Source organism: Haliotis cracherodii, unplaced genomic scaffold (genome assembly GCF_022045235.1).
Source record: "Haliotis cracherodii isolate W230 unplaced genomic scaffold, xgHalCrac1.p SCAF_2, whole genome shotgun sequence".
Classification (NCBI taxonomy): Eukaryota; Metazoa; Mollusca; class Gastropoda; order Lepetellida; family Haliotidae; genus Haliotis; species Haliotis cracherodii.
Genome location: NW_027266275.1, coordinates 61,254,858 through 61,278,700, shown reverse-complemented (window position 1 = coordinate 61,278,700; position 23,843 = coordinate 61,254,858). Strand labels below are relative to the sequence as shown.

The 23,843-nt window shown below is 38.6% G+C and overlaps 2 protein-coding genes across 2 annotated transcripts; both read left to right on the top strand.

Moving 5' to 3' along the window:
- Positions 1–1,661: 1,661 nt before the first annotated feature.
- On the top strand, positions 1,662–23,838 carry LOC139469363 (monocyte to macrophage differentiation factor 2-like). Its single transcript, XM_071251515.1, has 8 exons — positions 1,662–1,789; positions 10,138–10,258; positions 11,449–11,530; positions 12,688–12,851; positions 16,268–16,342; positions 18,390–18,491; positions 21,032–21,101; positions 22,093–23,838. The coding sequence occupies exons 2-8, from the start codon at positions 10,167–10,169 to the stop codon at positions 22,315–22,317; spliced, it is 810 nt and encodes a 269-aa protein (XP_071107616.1). The 5' UTR covers positions 1,662–1,789; positions 10,138–10,166; the 3' UTR covers positions 22,318–23,838.
- Positions 5,101–7,697, top strand: LOC139467714 (neurofilament medium polypeptide-like). The gene is made up of 3 exons (XM_071249225.1): positions 5,101–5,120; positions 6,145–6,866; positions 7,675–7,697. Exons 1-3 carry the CDS (start codon positions 5,101–5,103, stop codon positions 7,695–7,697), a joined length of 765 nt encoding a protein of 254 aa, XP_071105326.1.
- Positions 23,839–23,843: the final 5 nt, after the last annotated feature.

Here is a 23,843-nt window from a genome sequence, read left to right as displayed (position 1 = left end):
TATGTACGTACTTCGCTAAAGGGGCGGTCGGGTAGCCCAGTGGTTAAAGCGTTCGCTCGTCTCGCCGAAGACCCGGGTTCGATTCCCGACATGGGTACAATGTGTGAAGCCTATTTCTAGTTCACCCGCCGTGATACTGCTGGAATATTGCTAAAAGCGGCGTAAAGCTTCACTCACTCACTTCGCCTAACGTATCCAAACCGCTTTTAAGTACCGCCAAAAGTACTGTACACACATGTTTAGTGGTGGCTACCATGAAACAAACAAGAAATGGTTATTCGATGGTGATGTATTTGAAACGCGTATCATAGTTGTGTTTTCTACCTAACTTTGCAGTGTTTCGGAGACTGTAGTCAGCCTGGTTACGTTATGGGGACGTTTGTAATTTTTGGTCAAATCCAATTTTCAAGTGTATACATGCACTTTGATTTGCCCGGCAATTTAATCAACACGTGACCAGTACAAATATTCAGAATGATCGCAAAAGCGAACAGCGTATACTTTTGGGTGTGGAGCAAACATGACTGGTGTGACTATTCTTCTTGGAACAAATGTTATGGTTAGTTTAGACAATGTTTTGGGAGTACCCAGGCAGAGCTACAGATAAGCAGCGTATTAGCGCAAAATACCCCCCCCCCCCCCAAAAAAAAATAATTAAATTTTATATATATATATATATATATATATATATATATATATATATATATATATATATATATATATATATATATATATAAAATAAAACAAATATTAATTTTTTTTTACAAATATATATATTCAAAACCCAATTATTTTCAATTACACGTACATACCCAATGAAGCTTTTTCATCATGCGTACGAAGGAGCTAATTTCCGACACACAATTGTGAGCTATTTTTACTTTCCGAGTTAAGCCAATATATTTAGAACAATTATATACATCTAAAACATTATTTGATTTTTTTTAAATCTTAAAATGTTCACTAATTTTTGGAAAACCCCAATAGAGTGGTGAATAGATTAGTGAAGAAATATTAGTTACCCAATGACAAATGTAATAACCCAATTAAATTTGAAACCCTGGAATAAAAACTCAATTGTTTAAAAAGCTATCTGGGGCTCTGAGCAAGGTGTCGGTTTACATATTTTGTACAAATAACCGCTCATTTTGAACCATACATTTTGTTGTACGATCCTTGACACAGAGTCAAGTTCAACAGCTCGAGTAATGCCTCCTCCCGGAATATCCCCGAGCACTAAGGAGTACATTGTAATTCTAATGTGTGCGTGTGTGTGTGTGCGTGTGCGTGCGTGTGTGTGTGCCTGCGTGCGTGTGTGTGTGCGTGTATGAAATTGTATTCTCCAAATAATTTGAGATATCTGCAAATACCTATTTAGTATAAAAACGACTTGCCATATTATTATTTAAATCAATGCGAAGCACGTGCGTAATCATGCGTTTACGTGCGTGTTCTACATGCAGCAGTGCTAATGTATGCAAAACCATTTATTTAAATAATCACTGCGCCCGAGCTTGCCTGTCTCTTCTGTTTGACGAGGCTTCTGACTACGTAAACTAGTACTGGCGCTGCGCTTGCGGCGCGTATCAACAGTAGAACCAGTTCACGCAACTGCTTACCGGAAAGGGAGTAACCTCCCTTAGACCCAAACCCGGAAGTGATACCTTGCTGGATCCAAACTTCAGCTGACAAGAGTTCAGTGACATTTAGCGCTGATAATGATCAGAGGGCGGGTCGTTGCTGCCTGATACAGCAAGGGAGGGGAGTTCAACACAAAATGATGTTTATGGTAACTTCTTCATCTTAAACTTAAGTGACGTGTCATTTTGCGGTCTTCAATGTTGTCTAATTTCTACAGAGAGTAAGACGTCACATAAGGCTACATTCATGGCATTAGAGAAGCTTTTATTGATTTAAGCAGGTTTTTTTTATCAATGTTATTTATTAATTGTAGAGTCAAGGCTCTGTTGAGTTAGGTAAAATTATTAATTACACATTAATGAAAACCTGACGATTTCACTTCCAAGAGCTAAAATATTCAAGGTTCTAGCTGTAATATTGTCTACTGTTTATGGGTTTTATGACTATAAACTAAATGTAACACTGTAATGCCTAAATTTTTGAATAACATTGGAAGATATGTTTCTAATTTCGGAGATAACAATTATATGTTTGTTGGCTTATCGTAAAAGGTATAGATTGACAAGGATATCAAGAGGCATGTTTCTTATTCGTTCCCACTTCCAATATTATCGCCATTGTGAATGTTTTCATGATCGATGAATAGTGTGCTCCATTATGTACATTCAGAAGGGTCTGACTGCCACAGCATTTGTATGGTTTATGTCAGAAATGCATGGATTTACAGGAGCGTGATGAGTGTAACAATTGTGTGTACTTTGTCATCCGTCAACTTCTAAGTGATGCCTTTGAAACAAAACTTTCGATAGTTTCAACATTCATAGTTAATTAATGATAGAACATACATTATGCATCAGAAAACTCTTTAAGCAATTCGTGTGTTGATTACGACAACTTCACTTGACGTTACTTCCCTTTAGTTTGTTAGCGACAGGGCTGGAAATGGATGACTTTGACATTATCAGCAAAAGTTTATTCATTTGTATTATTTCTACTAGTCACTGACCAGCCATTTTTTGTGTCTTATTTCTGAAATATTCTGTTTTCAAAGTTGTCTGTGCCAATAACTTTGAGTTTTGTGAAACTATGAGGATGTAGTAACACTAATCTACACAACTGTATAGACATTGCCCCATACCTGTATTTATGCTTGTCAACCACACTATTTTTCTTGATAACGGTGTTAGAACCTACACCGACATGTCGCTCCTAATTGTAATCATGGTAATAAGGAAGTTGTTCATCCATATATCTTATCCTTAGTACTTAGTACTCCAACTTCTAAATGCCTCTCAAAGACGTTATTCGCTTATTGTTGATAAGACATGTATTGAACTCCACCTCTGTATACCCTGTCTCGCTACCCCCTCTTGTTACAAGACATAATTGTCCTCAGTCAGGTTGTGTTGTTCTGTTGGATTTCCCCCTCTGCTCATTAGATGCATTGTAAAGCGGCTCATTAAACAAAACGACCATTCAATTAGTTGATCTTTCAGGCTTGTCTGCTGTTCAAACACAGATACTGTTATGAAAAACATGCATATAAAACAAATAGGGGTGAAACGATACATCGGTGCATCATGATTTTTCATGTGACGATAAGATACACGATACATACCGTATTCGACGTAATAATAAGATATATTGGCTAGTGAACAATCCCAATTAGCACCCCTTCTGATTGATCAATGTACACAGGACTTATTTATTCGTGTTTAATACGTATGTTATATGCATTCTTAATTATGGGAAATTAAATTCTGGAAAAAATATATCTGTCGTATTTGAACATTTCAGGATGTCGGCATAAACCACAAAATTTACGATCTTTCAACTCTGTTGTTTTTCACCAAAATAATATTCTAATAAGAACCACCTATTTCTAAGTTTGAGAGCGCCCTGGACGTTTATTATGTCGAATACGGTATTTCTATGTATTGATACAAGACGATACACTTGCTGAAATATATTACTTACCTCTCATTTAATGACCCCTGGCATTTTTATCGTTCAGATATAGGAAAATGAGTTGTAATTAGCGTTTCAAGTTCACTACTAAAAATAGCCATTTCAAACATGTGTATACAGCTAGCTTTGAATCAGGCTCTGAAATATTTGGACTCCACTGTGCTTTAATCATATCATCAGCCACAAATAGACATACTGATTGCCTCATTGTTCGTTGACCGTAGTCAGCTCTATATCACACCCAGCCCAATCACTACACCTCCATTGTATTGGCTGCTGTCCTGTTAGTCTCATTGGCTTCATCGTTATAGTGTTATCTCTGTACATTAACTATACCTTGTGTAAACATATCCTGTTTGTCGGTCTGTCTGTCTGCCTGCACTATACGCTTTCTCAGTATCCACCTGATGAAGGGCCAAGAAGAAGCTCTGAAATATCTTTACTCAAGAATAAAAGAAGTTGTTATCCATAAAAGAATGCCATGTATTCATGTTCTTCCAACTTCTAGGGAGATGGGATAGCCTAGGGCTTAAAACATTGGCTCATCATCATGAATGCCAGGGTTCGATTCCCCACATGGGTACAACATGTACAATATGGAAGCCCATTTACAGGTGTCTCCCGCCGTGATATTGCTGGAATATTGCTAAAAGCGGCGTAAAACCAAACCCACTCACTCACTCTTCCAACTTCTAAAATACTATCAAAGACTGTTAGAATATGATCTACTCTTGTTACAGAATAACAAGCCTCTGTTGTTACTAAGGATGTGAGGTATTATCAGTATATTGGTAAATCGGTAAATTGAGGCACAGGAACCTCGTTATTGGTCAGTTAATCAAAATATATACCCCCTATATGTGAGTAGAGACCAATAACGAGTTCCTGTGAACTGAGGTTCATTCTTTCCACCATGTCCACGATATGTATCACAGTATCACTTTTTATGCTCGATATATTGGGTGATTTCATTGCAAAATATTGTCATCTAGCAAATTATATTTATTATATGGGTCATTCTCAAAAAAAGTGAGTTTTTTAGTCCGAGTTGAATAACAAGTAAAATATTTATTTTAGATATGTTTAAACACAAGTGTTTTTCATAGAACATACCATGGTGTCTGAAAGTTAAGTTTCAGTATTTCTTATTAGGTATTTTATTTTAATTAAAACTGCTTAATTGCAGTTAAATTGAGCTGAAGGGTGTGTCCGTAACCCTATGTTTGCACATCAACATTGTTTAATGTTGCTAAAAATAAAAAATATTATGTAAATAATGTTTATATATTGTACATTACCTTTCTAACTCATGATATAAAATTATCTTTTGAAGATACACTCTTTTATTTATATTGGTTTTTGGTAAGAAACACTTGTACATAAAAAAGTGTCTGTCCTGTTACCAGGATGGATCAAAACTGAAAAATAAATAATCCTTCAAGATTCCCATGATTCAAAATAACAGAAATACAGCTTACTTCCTGTACTATCATGGCAGCAGTGTCCTTCAAGTGAGAGAAGACCTTGGATAATTCTGCTTGACAGGGAAGTTTATTCCTATCATGAATACTCTTTTCTTATGTCTGTGCTGTTACTGCTCATTTTTGCCAAAACAAATATTTTTTTCTAAAACCATTTGTTCAGAATATTATAAAATATGAACTGTTCACAATGCCATGTGGTCTCAACATTTCAAGGGAGGTCTCATTAAAAAAACCTGTAATTAATGTCAATTTGTCTATGCTGTTACTGTCTGTGCTGTTACCTTCAAACCTGTAACAGGACAGACATTCCGTGGTAACAGCACAGACTTATCATCATCTTAAACTGTCTTTCCTTGTTTAACCAATCAATAATATAATTACCATAATAACTCAAATAATTCCTTTTGAAATAACACAGACATTCAAAAGGCTATAGTTGTACAAATTTTCCAAGCTGAATAAAAACAAGTTGTTCAAGACTTAAAAGTAACAGCAGAGACAAATATTGGTAACAGCACAGACATTTGGTCAGCTTTATCTAACTATTCTTGTCCAATCACTCAATATTCAAATTTTATGAAACATTAAGACATATGTTTTCAAATTTATCACAGTTTAGAAGAAAACATATACATAAAAAATAGACTACTTTGTTGAAGATAGTTATCTGATGAAAAAGTAACAGCACAGACATTCCGTGGTAACAGCACAGACTTATCATCACCTTAAACTGTCTTTCCTAGTATAACCAATCAATAATATAATTACCATATTAACACAAATAATTCTTTTCAAATAACACAGGCATTCAAGAGGCTATGGCTGAACAAATCTTCCAAGCTAAATAAAAACAATTGGTTAAGACTTAAAAGTAACAGCACAGACATTTGGTCATCTTTATCTAAAGTTTCTTATCCAATCACTAAATATTCTAATTTTATGAAACATTAAGAGATATGTTTTCAAATTTATCACAGTTTAGAAGAAAACATATATACATAAAAAAATAGACTACTTTGTTGAAGATAGTTATCTGATGAAAAAACAACAGAAGGGTGGAGAGGACAGATGGTGTGGTGGAGGAGGGTGAGGTTGAGAAAAGTGTGGAGAGGACAGATGGTGTGGTGGAGGAGGGTGAGGTTGAGAAAAAGGTGGAGAGGACAAGTGGTGTGGTGGAGGAGGGTGAGGTTGTGAAAAGTGTGGAGAGGACAGATGGTGTGGTGGAGGAGGGTGAGGTTGAGAAAAAGGTGGAGAGGACAGGTGGTGTGGTGGAAAAGGGTGAGGTTGTGAAAAGTGTGGAGAGGACAGATGGTGTGGTGGAGGATGGTGAGGTTGAGAAAAAGGTGGAGAGGACAGATGGTGTGGTGGAAAAGGGTGAGGTTGTGAAAAGTGTGGAGAGGACAGATGGTGTGGTGGAGGAGGGTGAGGTTGAGAAAAAGGTGGAGAGGACAGGTGGTGTGGTGGAAAAGGGTGAGGTTGTGAAAAGTGTGGAGAGGACAGGTGGTGTGGTGGAAAAGGGTGAGGTTGTGAAAAGTGTGGAGAGGACAGATGGTGTGGTGGAGGAGGGTGAGGTTGAGAAAAGTGTGGAGAGGACAGGTGGTGTGGTGGAAAAGGGTGAGGTTGTGAAAAGTGTGGAGAGGACAAGTGGTGTGGTGGAGAAGGGTGAGGTTGTGAAAAGTGTGGAGAGGACAGGTGGTGTGGTGGAGAAGGGTGAGGTTGAGAAAAGTGTGGAGAGGACAGGTGGTGTGGTGGAGAAGGGTGAGGTTGAGAAAAGTGAGAGTGACATTTTACTATCCGCTCCAGATGATACAGAAGAGTGTCTTGTAAAATGTGTTGTTGTGTTATATGATGGTTTTCCATATCCAGGATACATAGATGTTTCTACCTATGATATATATGTGGAATGCATGCACAAGCCTGGCAAAAAAATGGGATCAAAAATGATTCTTTTGGCCAAGACTCCTGCTGGACAAATGCTGGTACAAGCACGAGGACATAATTACCATCATGCCTGAACGAAAGAAGATTGAAGGCACTGCTTCCCACTTCAGTGTTGAAAACATTTACTGGGAAGCTATTACAGATATGATAAAACAGAAACAATAAACAACCTGTGGTTTCTGGGTGAATGAAAGGCACCATTTAATTCTGGCACTAATCAAATAATCATAGATACAAGTGAATTGTACTTTTAAGGAAACTATAATTCACCTTTTCAGACCGTTTATTTGAGTATTTGCGAATACAATTGCAAAAGAATACAGCTTCAACAGGAAATCTTCTGACAAGTTTTTTTTCTCCAGATTATGTTGATGTTTGACATGGATAAAGTTGGTTATTGTGTTGTTGCTTCATGACAAAAACTGTCACATGACTATTTAGTGTAAGTTTAAATCAATTTAAATTCTTTGTAATTCTAGGGATTAACCCAAAATGCAAAAGTTATTGTCTTTGGCGTTACTTCCGTCTGTGCTGTTACCTACCAGTATCCTACATTCAGATTACATAAAATAACATTCAGTTAATAACATCCATATGATCAGATACTGTTAATTAAGCAAAACATTTTCTTATTTGTCAGAGTTCAAAACTTTGAACTTCTGAACAGGATAGTTGACTGCAAACATAAGTTTGTCCGTCCTGTTACTTTCAATTGTCCGTCCTGTTACCGACCGGTTTCTATAGTTCAGATTACATACAAGAATATTCAGTTAATTACACCTTATATGTTCAGGTGTAATCAATTGCACATACTTTTTTCGTATTTGTCAGATATTTCAAAATCTTGAAACTCCTGAACATTATAGTTATCTGCAATCAAAGCCGATTGTCCGTCCTGTTACTTTCAATTGTCCGTCCTGTTACTACGTTGTCTGTCCTGTTACCAGCACTTAAAATAGAAATATACTGATTAATTATTTTTATTTTTCAGAAGAACATATTTGAATTCAAACATATATCATCTAATGAAGTATATGTGTCAAATATAAGATGCAATAATCAGGGTATGTTTGTCATATTGGATTTGAATGAATTCAAATGTTTTCATTTGACTCAAATGCTGGACAAATCTGTCCATAAAATAATGTATCCAATCTCTTTTTAATTGTACTCACTGAAATATTAAACAATACATTTAAAAACAAGAACTGCCATGATTTGTGTTGAACTTTGAAAAATATTGTTACAGAAAATATAATTGTTAAAATGGTAACAGGACAGACATATTTTTCCTATTCAGTGTTAATTAATTATCATAATTAGGACATCATTGATTATTAAGGTGTCATTTTGCTTAACATTATTATTCAGAAGTTACTTTGTGTACTGAGTCAATAAAAATGGAATTTTACAAAAGACAATTTTGATGTTTTTGCTTAGTTGAAATTCTGACATTTTTTGAGAATGACCCATATACATGTAGTTGTACGAAGTTGTGTCTTTTAACAACATGGGTCCAGGGTTGGTGAGACGCACATTACATCTATGATGTCATAAACAAATACAAATTACATTTCAACTGAAATAGCATTCTAAGCAGAATTATTTTATAAAAGAAAAGTCTACTCTGGTGTAAAAATACCCTTTAGACTGGCCACAAGGCAGTGACAATACATTGAATATACAGCCGACTGAGATATATACCTGAGGTTCCATTTTTACCAGTTTCTTTGTTTAACTGAAACTTTAAAACATAGACCGCATTCTAGTGTGGTTGGTGATTATAAATTTGAATGTTGTGTTGGGATAGTTTCAGTTTCTGCTTTGTTTGGACAAGATAACCACAAGCGTGATTCATGTTACCCTTTCAGATGTTACCATGGTTACATCGACACATGTTCAAAAAGTGTGAGTTCGTACTAAATGTATGCAGTTAACAGAGCTCTAGATAAGCTTTTGGTGTTGTGGGTATTTTACCCATGCATTTTAAAATCATTGGGTATCAGTAATTCTATCTGGGTATTCAAATTTCTGTTACCCACTAGTTTTTACACATGTGGGTATTTAAGTTAAATATTTAAAAACACTATTCATCCAGTCCCTGCAAACTGGTGTCGTGTGGGTTTGAGAGCTTTATAGGACTCAAACATACCACAATACTTCCACAAGAAAGTGTGATGGCCAATGATCATGATGTACATGATGTAACTGTCATCGTGGAGTTTGGCAAGGTTGACGGAATGCCCGTTTATAATTTCAAAATAAGTTGCTGATTTGCTAATCGAATAGGCAGGGTTACTTCACAATATTTTGATGATACGCATAAGTTTTATTTTTGTAGCGTATCGGATTATATGATATGCTTGGATTATATTTTACTGCATATTTCTGCATTTCTGATGCGTATTTTACACAGATACGCAGCTTATCTGGAGCTCTGCTGTTAATGTTGATCTTGTTTGGTGAATATAGCTACAAACAATTTGTAGCACTTATTTCTTGAGGTCATTTCAAAAACATAAAAACCAGCATCATTGTCAGAAAATGAGGACGTTGTTAGAAGGAAGCCTTTGTGAATTATGTTTTTGATAACCACTGAAAGAAATACTGAGTCATGTCAATGATGAGATGTGGCCAAAGGGTTCAGTTGTTAGGTTTGTTGTTCAAATGAGAAATGAAAGGTTTGTTAATTAAAATGTTTTACATTAATCTTTTATCTATGTCTACAATTTGAAAGCTTTAATTAAAAAGAATGAACTGAAGCATGCTTTTTTTTCCAAGGCAAAACTTTTCAGATGAAATGATCATGTGTTGTTGTTTATGCAGGTTAGTTTCTCTTCTCTTTCAGGGGCACGGGTGGCCCAGTTGTCTAGGGTGTTGCAGCCTGCTGTGCAGAGTTGCGTCCCTTGGGCAATCCAGGTTATGTTTCTGGGTTTGTCAGCACCATACCCGTCCTCGTGGTTTTCACCAAAGTGGTAAACGTCTGAGACCTGCATCACTTCGGGCTTTCCTCCCACATTAAGCTGACACAACGAGATATAACTGTAATGCTATTTCAAGTGGCTTTAAACACAAATCACTCACTCACTCTCTTCTCTTTCAGAGTGTGAACATGTGACAGCTGCAGGAGAGATGAGGTGCAGCAGCAGCAGCGGCTGTGACATCAACTTCAGCAAGATGCCACACCTACTGCGACAAATCTCCTCACATACTGACTATAAGAGGTAATTTGGTTCTTGATTTGTTTGCGAAATATTATTTCTTGGTGAAGGATCCACATTTGGGACTCTTCATTCTGATACATCCGGGGCAGAATAGGTCTTCAGCAACCCATGCTTGCCATAAAAGGCGACTATGCTTGTCGTAAGACATCAGGTGGTCGAGCTTGTTGACTTTGTTGATGCATGTCATCGTATCCCAATTGTGTGGATCGATGCTTATGATATCAGTCACTGGATTGTCTGGTCTAGACTCGATTATTTACACACCGGCACCATATAGCTGGTATATTTCTGAGTGCGGCGTTAAACAACAAACAAACAATCATTCTGATAGAAAACATTTTTTGCCATTGTTAAGGAATAGGATTATAAACATTTCAAATTATGATAATAGCAGGTATTTGGTATGTCAATTCCAGTAAATACAGTAAATAAATTCCAGTAAATTAATGAATGATTGAAACATACTAGGGCTGGGACGAGTCCAAATTTACTACCAGGGTACCCAGCCTCCTATTACCTGACCCTACCCGGGTACCCGCTGTAGGTCTCAAGAGATAGGTACAAAATGTCCGATTGAGTAAAGTATGACAGTAGCTCTGGTAAAATGTGTTTAGATACATGTATGAAACGATCTGGTGAATACACTGAAGTTGACTGTAGTTTTATTTTTATTCAAACATGTAAAAGTCAGAAGGAATGGGTGTAGTAGTGCGAACATTAGTGACTTATAGTTTAAACATAGAGTTTTAGATACTTTTTGTCATTAAACAATCTATCACATGACTAACCACGGGTCCGGGTAGTCCTGTGGGTACCCGAGTGCCACTCAGTACCCACCTGACCCGAGTACTCCGAGTTACCCGGCCCAGCCCAAAAATATACTGATGAGAACACATGATCAATGCTGATGTTCAGACCAATTTCAAAATCTAGTTCATCATATTTTGATTGACTAAGCTGATACACCTAGATAATAATATGATACAATTTGACAGTGTTTGGAAGGGATTGAAGACTACTGATAGCCGTTTTGGAGAGTTATGAAAATTAATACATACTTTTACAGACTTCATTTTCTGTACCTCAGAGATCAGAATCTACTGTCAACTCTCCCTGTATTTATGGACCAGCTCCTCAGATGACTGCTGGAATGTTTAGAATGTCCAGTGATGTTGGTGATTTGGTTGCAGGTTGATGAACAATCGAGCCAAGCCGGGCCAGGCCTACATTCCCACAGATGTAGAACACATCGCCAATGTTATATCTCACGGGGTAAGTGGTGCTTGTCCAGAGGTATTAAATGGTTGCACTGCCAAGATTTTAGTGTTTTTTTTATTTTCAAAAATGTTTCCGTCAGAGGTTAGGTGAGTTGAAATGGGGTTTAACGTCGCGTCCAAGATTATTGCACTTATATAGCGACGTGCAGGCACGTGTCTGTCTGTCTGTCTGTCTGTCTGTCTGCCTGCTTGTAGTCCGGACATAGTCCAGACTGATGCCGATAGTCCAGACTGAGTGCAGTGTCAAACAACAAACAAACAAGCAAACTAATAAACACACTTTCAATTAATATGACATTATATATAAAAGCTTCAATCATTACATAAACAGTTAATAAGTCTGAAAATGTGACTTCGCAGATAATTAGTCTAAATGTTTGATGCCAGGTATCTCCGTCTTAATTATGAATTGAAGCGTGTGAATTGTATTTTTGTGTTCCTAAGATACTGTAGTTTTAGAATATAATGAGAAATCAAAATGTGATTTTCTTGTCCAGAAGGTCTCTTATCTCATGGTCACATATCAAGAAATTGATGATAAAACTTAGTAGATCTATCTGTGAAGATCCGAGGTAGAATAGGTTTTCAGCAATCCACGCTTGCCATAAAAGGCAACTATGCTTGTTGTAAGAGGCAACTATAGGGATCGGGTGGTCAGACTTGCTGACTTGGTTGATGCATGTCATCGTATCCCAATAGCGGGGATCGATGCTCATGATATCAATCACTGGATTGTGTGGTTCAGACTCGATTATTTACAGACCGCCATCATATAGCTGGAATATTGCTGAGTGTGGCGTCAAACAACAAACAAATAAAAGTTAGTAGATCTGCTATGTGAATACTGCCAGGATATTTTTCTCCCAAGGGTAGAATAGGTCTTCAGCAACCCATGCTTGCCGTAAAAGGAGACAATGGTTGTCAAAAGAGGCGACTAACAGGATCGGGTGGTCAGACTCGCTGACTTGGTTGGAGCATATCATCGATCCCAATTGCGTGGATCGATGCTCATGATATCGATCACTGGATATCTGGTTCAGACTCGATTATTTACAGACCGCATCAAACAACAAACCAACCAACCAATTGTATTTTCTCTCTGACTGTAAGAGTGCCCTCATTCCTTGTTTTACTGAGCTTTGCTTGCTGCAGTTGGGCATCCTGCCGAGCCTGCTGGGGCTCCTGTGGATGGTGTACCTGTCCACAACGCAGGTGCAGTTGATCATCGCAGTGGTGTACGGCAGTGCCCTGGCCATCCTGTTCAGTGTGTCCACCACCTTCCACACTGTCTCCTTCTGTGCCACCAAGTTCAACAGGTAAGGAGGCCTTGAGGGGAGTCTCCAGTGATTCACCCAGAGACAGGCCTGTTCAACATATGCAGAGATGCCAACCAGTCTCATTAAAATCAGATTTTAGTTCTCGCTACCGCTAAACAAAGATCTGAGGACATCATATTAGGGGTCACGTCAGAATGACCTTTCATCGAACCAATCAGAGCGTCGCTTACAAGATCATGAAAGTGACAGTCGGAATGTGATTTCTAATCGTGCAGCCTCGAAAACGTCAAAACGGGGTATTCTGAACAATAGTTACGGGCTTAACGACTGAATCTATACAATCTAGACCATATATTAGCCATTCCAGAAGTTTCTTTTGTTCAGGTTTCAAATTTTTAAGCGAGAATTTGTCAAAATATGTTTCGAAGTGTAGTCTCAATTTGAAATTGGTGCCGTAAAGCACGAGAAAGCTGCCTTCTGACTGGCTAATGTTGACTTCTTGTCAGTAATTCCAATGGTCGGTCAGAGTTTCCGAAAGGTTGGTCTGACATGACCCGTAATGGGATGTCCTCAGATCTTTGTTTAGCGGCAGGGAGAACTAAGATCTGATTTTAATGAGATGAGATGCCAACCATTACGCTTTTGAGCCAAAAATATGCTATTCTGCTTATCCTCCCCAATTACAATTTTTGACATTTTTTCACTAATTATTTACATGTATAAAATATCACAGAGAGCAAATTGTTAATACACCGATCATGTGAAGCATTCTACAGGAACTAATTGCATGTGCACCGATATTTCTAAGGAACTTGAAACACCACATTGTCTTCAAGCAAAACAGTTAATATTGTCACATGATCAATTGTATGAATGTGTGGAGCTTTGATCACGTGTTTCGCCATGACTGCAGTGTCTCAAAGGCCATTTTTAGCTTGAATCAAATGCTTTCGTACATGATTTATAACATAAAATTACGAAAGTTATTCAAAATACATGTTTGTTTAAAATGTGGCCCAGATGTATGTCACTTATGAGGTATTCGCATGCTGTTATGGACCTTCTATTTTCGAAAACATTTTCGATGTTGATCTTCATTTTTTTCAATGTTTGGATTGATATTTAATTTCTAGGTTTTGCCATACTTTACCATACAGCCACAAGAGGAGTATTCTTTCTGCTTAGTGGGAATGGGTGGCCCAGTCGTCTAAGGTGCAGCGATTCGCTGTGCAGAGTGGCGTCCCTTGGGCGCACCAGAAACCTATGATTGTGGGTTCGATTCCCAGTTCGCCCCGATTATGTTTCTAGGTTTGTCAGCACCATATCCGTGCTCGTGGGTTTCACCGAAGTGGTAAACGTCTGAAACCTGCATCACTTCGGGCTTTCCTCCCACATTAAACTGACAGGCCATGATATAACTGGAATAATATTAAAAGCAGCGTTAAACCCAACTCACTCACTCACTCTTTCTGCTTATTTTGAGCTTTGTTGCCCCTTTTTAAATGGTAAGGCGTGTGTGTGCAGGTATAATTATTAGCGTCAATGCATGTGTACCCATGCATCACATACGTATCAGCCTGATGAAAATGTCCAAGTGAAAACCACCAACATGGCATGGTACTCCTAACATTACTGTTTTTCTTCATGGTCTGCTCATCCTGTCAAGGAGCTCTCAAAATGTGATGAAATGTCATTTCTTGGGTACCTGAGACAGTCAAAGCTTTTGAGAATTTCCTCATTCTCTCTCCAATGTCTTTTTGGTTGAAGAAAACATTTTATTACGCTAAATAATGACGATGTACTTACAGGTGTATATTTTATTGCCACTTCTTCTTCTTGGCAGTTGATGGTAAATAAGCCGCACTCGGTTATCTCCCTTGAACGCAAGCTAACAGCTTGCCCTCCAATTCCAACACATTTCTCCTGCTTTTGATATTTTTACACATAATTATCTAATTTTTCCATAGTGTTACGCATGGAAGTTGGCGAAAATAATCTAAAAAAATCACGTTATAGTGTTCCTCAAGCATTTGCGATTCTAATGATATAAGTTTTATTACAAAATTCATCACATGAAGTTTGCAGTTACCAATTGAAATTACCCTACTGTTTTGCATAATTTTGTTTAACATTTTCCCTTTCTAAGTCAAGATTACTGTTAATTTTTTTTTCAAAAGTACATTAATACAAACATAATAAATGTATGCTACTATTTGTGTCTTTCTTCATGAAAGTTAATACTTTTTTGATAACAAAAAGGGGAAAAAATGTAAAAACAGGCCAAACTGAATTTCTACACAGAGTTATGGGAATTGAATTGCCGCGTGGGCAAGAGGCAAGAGGCCACCCTAACTGTTCTCATGAAATTATGCTGTTTTACTCCACTGATTACTCCAAAGCTTCAGTTAGGGTTGGCATCACTGCATATGGGTGTGACTGGATGCTGTGACAGAAGCCTCTGTGGTCTAGTTGCTAGAGCATCTTCCCAGCTTAGAGTGGAATGTCGATGGTTCACTCCCTGGCTGCATCATAAAGACATTAAAAGATGGTACTTGTTGTTACCTTCCCTGTGCTCGGCATTTAGGGGGTAAAACAAGGACTGGTCTGCTCGGAGTCAGTATACTGTGTCTGAGTGGAGTTTCCATGTTAAAACTGCGGCATGGTATCACAGTGGGAAGCGCTATTAAACTGGCATTGGTTTGGACTTATCTTGCAGCCACACACACACACACGTCACTATTTCAATGTAATCTTGAACGTTTGAAACCACATTTCACCCCACTCTGACTGAAAAAGTTCTGTTTTTCTTTCTGGCAATCATGTTTATGTATTTCAGTAATGACAATGATGTAAAAATGACCTTTGGCCCTTTTTCATTAGATCACTTAAGGGAACATTTTTTTAAATGTTATTGTTATTTAGACAACCAACCTTACTGTTTGGGAATAAATATCTGAAAACCAAGTGATTATAAAAACAAAAAACATATTGTTAGACGAACTTCCAAATTGCAACTTCAATTTCAATTTTAGATAAACGGTACCATGTGCCATTTCTAACTGGTTGAAAATGTTGACGCCCGGACATCTTCAGGACTTTGAATATTTTCCTTGACAAGTGTCATTTGAAACGAGCATAGTAATCCTGATATACTGAGTATATTTGTAATATTCCTAGCAACCTTGTTTTTTCTTCTTTGCATTCTGTTTACCAGGGTAGCACTGTACAAAGTGATCTTTGCGCTAAGATGATCGTAACTCCCATACGTCAACCATGACTTACGACAGTCGTAGTGCTCGGTTGCTCTGAAATTTCAACAATTGAACATCTGTCTTCTGCTGTTGGTTCAAGATGAGATTACCTGATTCTGAATTCTTAAATATAACCACCACAAGTCTGAATTCATGTATTGCTTATCTTCTTCAGAAACACATCTCGATCTACTTCCCTTTCAGCTCAATCAAGAACTTCTTCCATATTGGTGATCGTGCAGTCATCTATGTCTTCATCGCTGCTTCCTACACCCCATGGTGAGTTCTGCCTCTGTGGTCTAGGTGGGATGGGTTAGTTGGTTTGATTCTACACATGCACCAAGGGTTTTGCAGCTCTTCTCTGTAGAGGCACAATTGTGTCTTGTTCAACTTAAAAAAGGGGGAGTTAAACCCAACTCACTCACTCTGATTTTCAAGATATGGCAGGGCTTTGATTAAGTAAGACTTTTAAGCACATGTTTGAAATACACCTCTCAACTTTTGATATGGACATGTCTGTTATTTCTTTATATCAAGGTGCTCACTTGATTTGATGCACTTTGCTAAGTAAAACTTGTTTCATCAAAATATAGATTTTGATTATCGATCAGATCATCTTGTTGGCACCGCCATTTTGTTTGCAAGTGTCATGAGAGGTGGAATCTGATTGGTCAATAGTAGGGACATGGAAGGGACATAACTCGTAATAGCCACTGGTGGAGCTATGATCGAGCCAAGAAATTCCAGTCTTGGTGGGCATGGGTGGAAACTGGACTTTTACAGTCAATTAACTTCCCTCAGGAAGATGAGGTTCATACATTTTGTGGTCTATATCTACGTGAGATCATATTGACCATTGAGAAATATCCACAGTGAAATCAATTAAACTTCATAATTGAAAGTGTAAACAGCAGGATGCAATGATCATGTGAACTTTCATTCACCTACCTTCACCTCAAAGAAATACCAAATATGTTCAACAATGTTGACTTATGAGACCACTACCAGTGACTGGCTTTTACTTTTACAAAATGGCGTTTTCACTGACATCAGAATGCAGGATTTTTGGTTGATTTAGGGATCGTATCTACATAAATGTTATGCTAGTAATCAGATACATTCTGTTATTTGTTTTTATGTTTTTCAATGTAACCAAGAGAAATAGTCAGGAATTCTGATAAATACTGTTGTCGTTGCATGATTTGGCGTCAGTCATGGCATCAAGCAGGACGGGAACTTTGACAATTTCTGTTGAATTTACCAAATCATTGCAATGTTTTTAATTTTAATTCCATAATACCTTGCCATGATTCTCTTCCAATGTATGTTGAGCCAATGTATGCAATGGAAATAGAAGAATGGATCGCTCAAAATAGGAGCGAGTGCTACACAGTGTAAAATCTGAATTTTGCTTTGTTTATATTTCAAACAAGTGCTGTTTTCCGAGCACAGCATTTGTTTTCATACTTAATTTATTTCGCTTGATTTCGTCCATTTGTCATTTGATTCTAAAATGTATGAGGATCTTGCATCCAGGGGGTTAAATGAAGAGTAAAAAGTAAAGTAAAAGTCCAGTTTCCACCCTTGCCGATCTAGGCTGGAATTTCCAGGCTCAATCGTAGTGCTACCAGTGGCTATTACAAGTTATGTCCCTTCTCTGTCCCTCCTTTTATAAAACAGTTCTTCAGCTAGGGCTGAAACTGGACTTACATAGTCAGTTAACACCCTTTCATCGGAAAGATGAGATAATAGTAAATTCTTTTCTATCTATTCGTTTAGTTGAATAAAAAGCCACCAAATCACACGTACATACAATGTATAGAGTTAAATATATATCAAAACACATATTTTGCAGTTAATAAACGGATAATAATTAGTCCTGATGAAAGTAAACCTTTAGTTCTTAACTTAACTACAATTTCTTCCATGTCACCGTGGCAGAAGACTACATTCGTTAGCCTTCGGTGCGGACTTTGCGGGATTGAATCCCACTGACGACACATTTTCATGAAATTGTTCTTTCATCAAGGTAATTGATAGGGGAAAAAATGAAGTTCCGTCATTGCCAAGTGGTGTTTAACTGACAATTCAGTTACTGGTAGTAAATGTGTGGTCAAAAACAAAGGAGCCATGGTTTAAATGGTAGTTTGATAAATATGGCTTTACCATTGGCCTATTAGCTTGTAAGATACATTTAAATGGGGACTGGCTGATCACAATGGCTTCTAGCTGTACGCAGAAAGAGGGATGTTACCAAGACTAACCTTGACCCCTGTCAGCCACTGATTGTCTGTTCCACACTGACCGCCGTGTGCCCTGTGTGTAGGTTGGCCCTGAAGGACCTGGGCTGGTGGGGCCATCATCTCATCCTGCTCATCTGGTCACTGGCAGCCTTCGGCATCACCTACCAGTACATCTACCATGAACAGTGAGTAGTGCCATGAACACTGAGTAGTGCCATGAACACTGAGTAGAGACATGAACAGTGAGTAGTGCCATGAACAGTGAGTAGTGCCATGAACAGTGAGTAGTGCCATGAACACTGAGTAGTGACATGAACACTGAGTAGTGACATGAACAGTGAGTAGTGCCATGAACAGTGAGTAGTGCCATGAACAGTCAGTAGTGCCATGCACAGTCAGTAGTGACATGAACAGTGAGTAGTGCCATGAACAGTGAGTAGTGCCGTGAACAGTGAGTAGTGCCGTGAACACTGAGTAGTGCCATGAACAGTGAGTAGTGCCATGAACAGTGAGTAGTGCCATGAACAGTGAGTAGTGTGTCTGTACCATGAACAGTGAGTAGTGACATGAACAGTGAGTAGTGACATGAACAGTGAGTAGTGACATGAACAGTGAGTAGTGTGTCTGTACCATGAACAGTGAGTAGTGACATGAACAGTGAGTAGTGCCATGAACACTGAGTAGTGCCATGAACAGTGAGTAGTGCCATGAACAGTGAGTAGTGCCATGAACAGTGAGTAGTGACATGAACAGTGAGTAGTGCCATGAACAGTGAGTAGTGACATGAACAGTGCATAGTGCCATGAACACTGAGTAGTGCCATGAACAGTGAGTAGTGCCATGAACACTGAGTAGTGCCATGAACAATGAGTAGTGCCATGAACACTGAGTAGTGACATGAACAGTGAGTAGTGACATCAGTGAGTAGTGACATGAACAGTGAGTAGTGACATGAACAGTGAGTAGTGACATGAACAGTGAGTAGTGCCATGAACAGTGAGTAGTGACATGAACAGTGAGTAGTGCCATGAACAGTGAGTAGTGACATGAACAGTGAGTAGTGCCATGAACAGTGAGTAGTGACATGAACAGTGAGTAGTGCCATGAACACTGAGTAGTGCCATGAACAGTGAGTAGTGCCATGAACAGTGAGTAGTGACATGAACACTGAGTAGTGACATGAACAGTGAGTAGTGCCATGAACACTGAGTAGTGACATGAACACTGAGTAGTGACATGAACAGTGAGTAGTCCCATGAACAGTGAGTAGTGCCATGAACACTGAGTAGTGACATGAACACTGAGTAGTGACATGAACAGTGAGTAGTGACATGAACAGTGAGTAGTGACATGAACAGTGAGTAGTGCCATGAACAGTGAGTAGTCCCATGAACACTGAGTAGTGACATGAACAGTGAGTAGTGACATGAACAGTGAGTAGTGCCATGAACAGTGAGTAGTGCCATGAACAGTCAGTAGTGACATGAACAGTGAGTAGTGTCATGAACAGTGAGGAGTGACATGAACAGTGAGTAGTGCCATGAACAGTGAGTAGTGCCATGAACAGTGAGTAGTGCCATGAACAGTGAGTAGTGCCATGAACAGTGAGTAGTGACATGAACAGTGAGTAGTGACATGAACAGTGAGTAGTGACATGAACAGTGAGTAGTGCCATGAACAGTGAGTAGTGACATGAACAGTGAGTAGTGCCATGAACAGTGAGTAGTGACATGAACAGTGAGTAGTGACATGAACAGTGAGTAGTGCCATGAACAGTGAGTAGTGACATGAACAGTGAGTAGTGACATGAACAGTGAGTAGTGCCATGAACAGTGAGTAGTGACATGAACAGTGAGGAGTGACATGAACAGTGAGTAGTGCCATGAACAGTGAGTAGTGCCATGAACAGTGAGTAGTGCCATGAACAGTGAGTAGTGACATGAACAGTTTTGTTTGTGTGGTCTCTGAAGCAGGCTGCTTTGTGGACGCCCCTGTGAAGAGACAGTGTCAGTGTTATGTGTGAAGAGACTGTGTCAGTGTTGTGTGTGAAGAGACTGTGTCAGTGTTGTGTGTGAAGAGACTGTGTCAGTGTTGTGTGTGTGAAGAGACTGTGTCAGTGTTATGTGTGAAGAGACTGTGTCAGTGTTGTGTGAGTGAAGAGACTGTGTCAGAGTTGTGTTTGTGGAGAGACCGTGTCAGTGTTGTGTGTGAAGAGACTGTCAGTGTTGTGTGTGTGAAGAGACTGTGTCAGTGTTGTGTGTGAAGAGACTGTCAGTGTTGTGTGTGAAGAGACTGTGTCAGTGTTGTGTGTGAAGAGACTGTGTCAGTGTTGTGTGTGAAGAGACTGTGTCAGTGTTGTGTGTGTGAAGAGACTGTGTCAGTGTTGTGTGTGAAGAGACTGTGTCAGTGTTGTGTGTGAAGAGACTGTGTCAGTGTTGTGTGTGTGGAGAGACCGTGTCAGTGTTGTGTGTGTGGAGAGACTGTGTCAGTGTTGTGTGTGTGGAGAGACCGTGTCAGTGTTGTGTGTGAAGAGACTGTGTCAGTGTTGTGTGTGTGAAGAGACTGTGTCAGTGTTGTGTGTGAAGAGACTGTCAGTGTTGTGTGTGAAGAGACTGTGTCAGTGTTGTGTGTGAAGAGACTGTGTCAGTGTTGTGTGTGAAGAGACTGTGTCAGTGTTGTGTGAGTGATATGCTGGACATCTGTGTGACTGTGTTCTCTGCTGCAGGTACAAATGGCTGGAGATTGTGTTCTACATGGGTATCGGGATCCTTCCAGCTTCAGCAGTATTTCTCATGGTAAGTCAGCACACTGAACACACTCACTCACTCACTCACTCACTCACTCACTCACTCACTCTATTGAACATAATTTGATAAAAATAGTTTATTTTGTTGAGAAATGCTGTTACCAAAGTCCAACACTTAGCTAACCATACCGAAATGTCTCAGTATTTGTACAATAAAGAACATCTTTAGATTTTGCTTACCAAATTAGAATGTTTGAAAAAGAATTTTATCCATCAAGTGTCTTATGCAGACCAGAGTTCTGTAACCAAAAGTCTTGTTGACTTGAAGTGAATAATTATCTCCCTTGGTTCAGTTGAAAACGCTACACAGAAACATTTCCTCTTATACATCAGGACACACGTTTTGTGAATCATCAAAAACTTCTTTTTCCTTGCTTAACTTTTTGAAATAATAACAATTGCACTGGATGTCTATAAATGTATTCTGCAAAGGAAACAGAAAGTAGCATGAAAAAACAGAATTCACATATGCTTGTCTCACTTATTGGCTCTCTTGTAACAAGAATTTAGAAACCTCAGCTCTGATTGGATGATTAGAACTGATGTAACGTCCTATGGAGGTGTTCTGAGATCTTCACACAAAAGGTTTTCATATCCGAGTAAAAGATCTGACTTTAATTATATATATTGCAGATCCCCCGTTAAGATCCAGGTTGGAAAAGATCTTTTGTAATCCATGCTTGTAATAATCATAATAAGAGGCGACTAACGGGGTCGGCTGGTCAGACTCGCTGACATGGTTGATGCATGTCACCATATCCCAATTGCGTGGATCGATGCTCTCAATGTCAACCACGGGAATGTCTGGTCCAGACATGATTATTTACAGACCGCTATCACATAACTGGAATATTGCTGAGTGTGTTGTTAAACGACTAATAAACAAAGCTGGGTTGCCTCGGATAGCCTAAAATCTGATGAGCATCCCTACACCTGCCTCTGGACCAATGTCTGCACTGTATTTTCTGATCTCTCAACAGGAAGAGTGCTCCGGCATCTACGAGCTGCTCATCGGCGGGAGTATGTACGTATGTGGAGTCGTATTCTTTAAAAGTGACGGCGTTATTCCTTTCGCCCATGCCATCTGGCACTGTTTCGTGTTTGTTGGGGCACTGTTCCATTTCTATGCTGTATGCACGTATCTCCTGGGAACAGGCGCCATCCATGCTGGAGGTCAGAACACCACGCCACATGATGAACTTTGATGTAACATACGCTCCCCTTCGGCATCCACCCATTCCATTATCAGCACCGAGATGACACATCAGAACAAGATCAAATGGGGTTAGATATTTACACCAATGTAACTGGGGCTTTATCAAAAATATTTTATACCAGACCAAATTCTTTATCTTCTGACGATTTTCTTGGTCGATATGCCAATAAGATGGAGGCATAATAGAATACATACAAAATGTTTGAGAAGCGTTTTCTATCAGTCAAATCCAACATTTAATGTTACACATGCATTTTACCAGACACCTATCTGCCATCTTTGTTGATTCTAAAATATAACTGCACATGACAGCGGTACTGTTTTAAAAATTGGGCAATAAAGCTCAAAATAAGAATGAAGTATGACTTCACTTGCATTTAAATGATTTAAGGTGATTAAACCTCAACTCTGAAAATCAAAGCATTTCATAAACAAAATGCCTCAAAACAGAAGTTCCATAATGGCAACCTCATCAGTGACATCCATTTCAACAAACTATTACATATACTGACAAAAGTGGTTATTTCAAGTTGTTGTGTTGTGGGCAATGCCCCCATTCCCCCTGCAAAAAATGGTGTCTGAAGAACTTAAAAATTTACACTCAGGAAGGATCTCGTGCACATCATTTACCGAACTGTCAGAAGGTGTCTAGTAAAATGTATTCTTAATATTTGGTTGGCTAGGTTCGTCCTTAACACACTGGCCGGGCGAGTATACTATTCTGAAATTTAACATGTCACAAATGTTATATTTGGGATAGCACTTTCTGTGTAAAGTGCAGATTCTCGTACTTTTTAGGCATTGTGTGTTCATATTTTGAAATTTGTCAGTCAAAGGTTTAAGTAAACTTGAAAACATTCTGACTCCGGATTATCTAGTGTTACAGGAAATACTCAATAGAGAAATGGTAGATTCTACTTTCTACTTACAGATTATATTTCAACTACCTCTTCATTTTTTCGGGTTAATCAATCGCATCCCATGACAAGCTTCAGCGAATATATTTTGATCTACTTTAACGTTGGACAGTCCTATATGGGCAACTACTTTTAACTCCAGAGTTTGTTTTTTTATGTCACATGGTGTAAAAAAATAAGTGCACAAGCTGAACAATCTCATTAAAATCAGATCTTAGTTTTCGTTACCGCTAAACAAAGATCTGAGGACATCCCATTACGGGTCACATCAGAACGACCGTTCGTGAACTTTGACAGACCATTGTAATGATTGACAAAAAAATCGACACAAGGTAATCAGAAGACATTATGACACTAGTTTCAAACTGGCGACCACGCTTCGAAACATATTTTGACATATTCTCGATTAAAAATGATAAAACTGATAAAAAGAACATTGTGGAATGGCTTATAGATGGCCTAGATTGTATGGATATAATCAACCAACCCGTAACTGTTGTTCGGAATACCCTCTGTTAAATATTTTGAGATTTCATGATTAGAAAACACATTCCGACTGTCACTTTCATGATCTGGTAAGCGACACTCTGATTGGTTG

Bases quoted from the DNA above. Each gene is read 5' to 3' on its own strand.
- LOC139469363 (XM_071251515.1), top strand. From the start codon at position 10,167: ATGAGGTGCAGCAGCAGCAGCGGCTGTGACATCAACTTCAGCAAGATG. The intron at 11,531-12,687 runs GTAAGTGGTGCT...TGCTTGCTGCAG, and splicing joins CCAATGTTATATCTCACGGG to TTGGGCATCCTGCCGAGCCT. The intron at 16,343-18,389 runs GTGAGTTCTGCC...CCCTGTGTGTAG, and splicing joins GCTGCTTCCTACACCCCATG to GTTGGCCCTGAAGGACCTGG.
- LOC139467714 (XM_071249225.1), top strand. From the start codon at position 5,101: ATGGCAGCAGTGTCCTTCAA. The intron at 5,121-6,144 runs GTGAGAGAAGAC...AAAAAACAACAG, and splicing joins ATGGCAGCAGTGTCCTTCAA to AAGGGTGGAGAGGACAGATG. The intron at 6,867-7,674 runs GTGAGAGTGACA...CTTATTTGTCAG, and splicing joins GAAGGGTGAGGTTGAGAAAA to AGTTCAAAACTTTGAACTTC.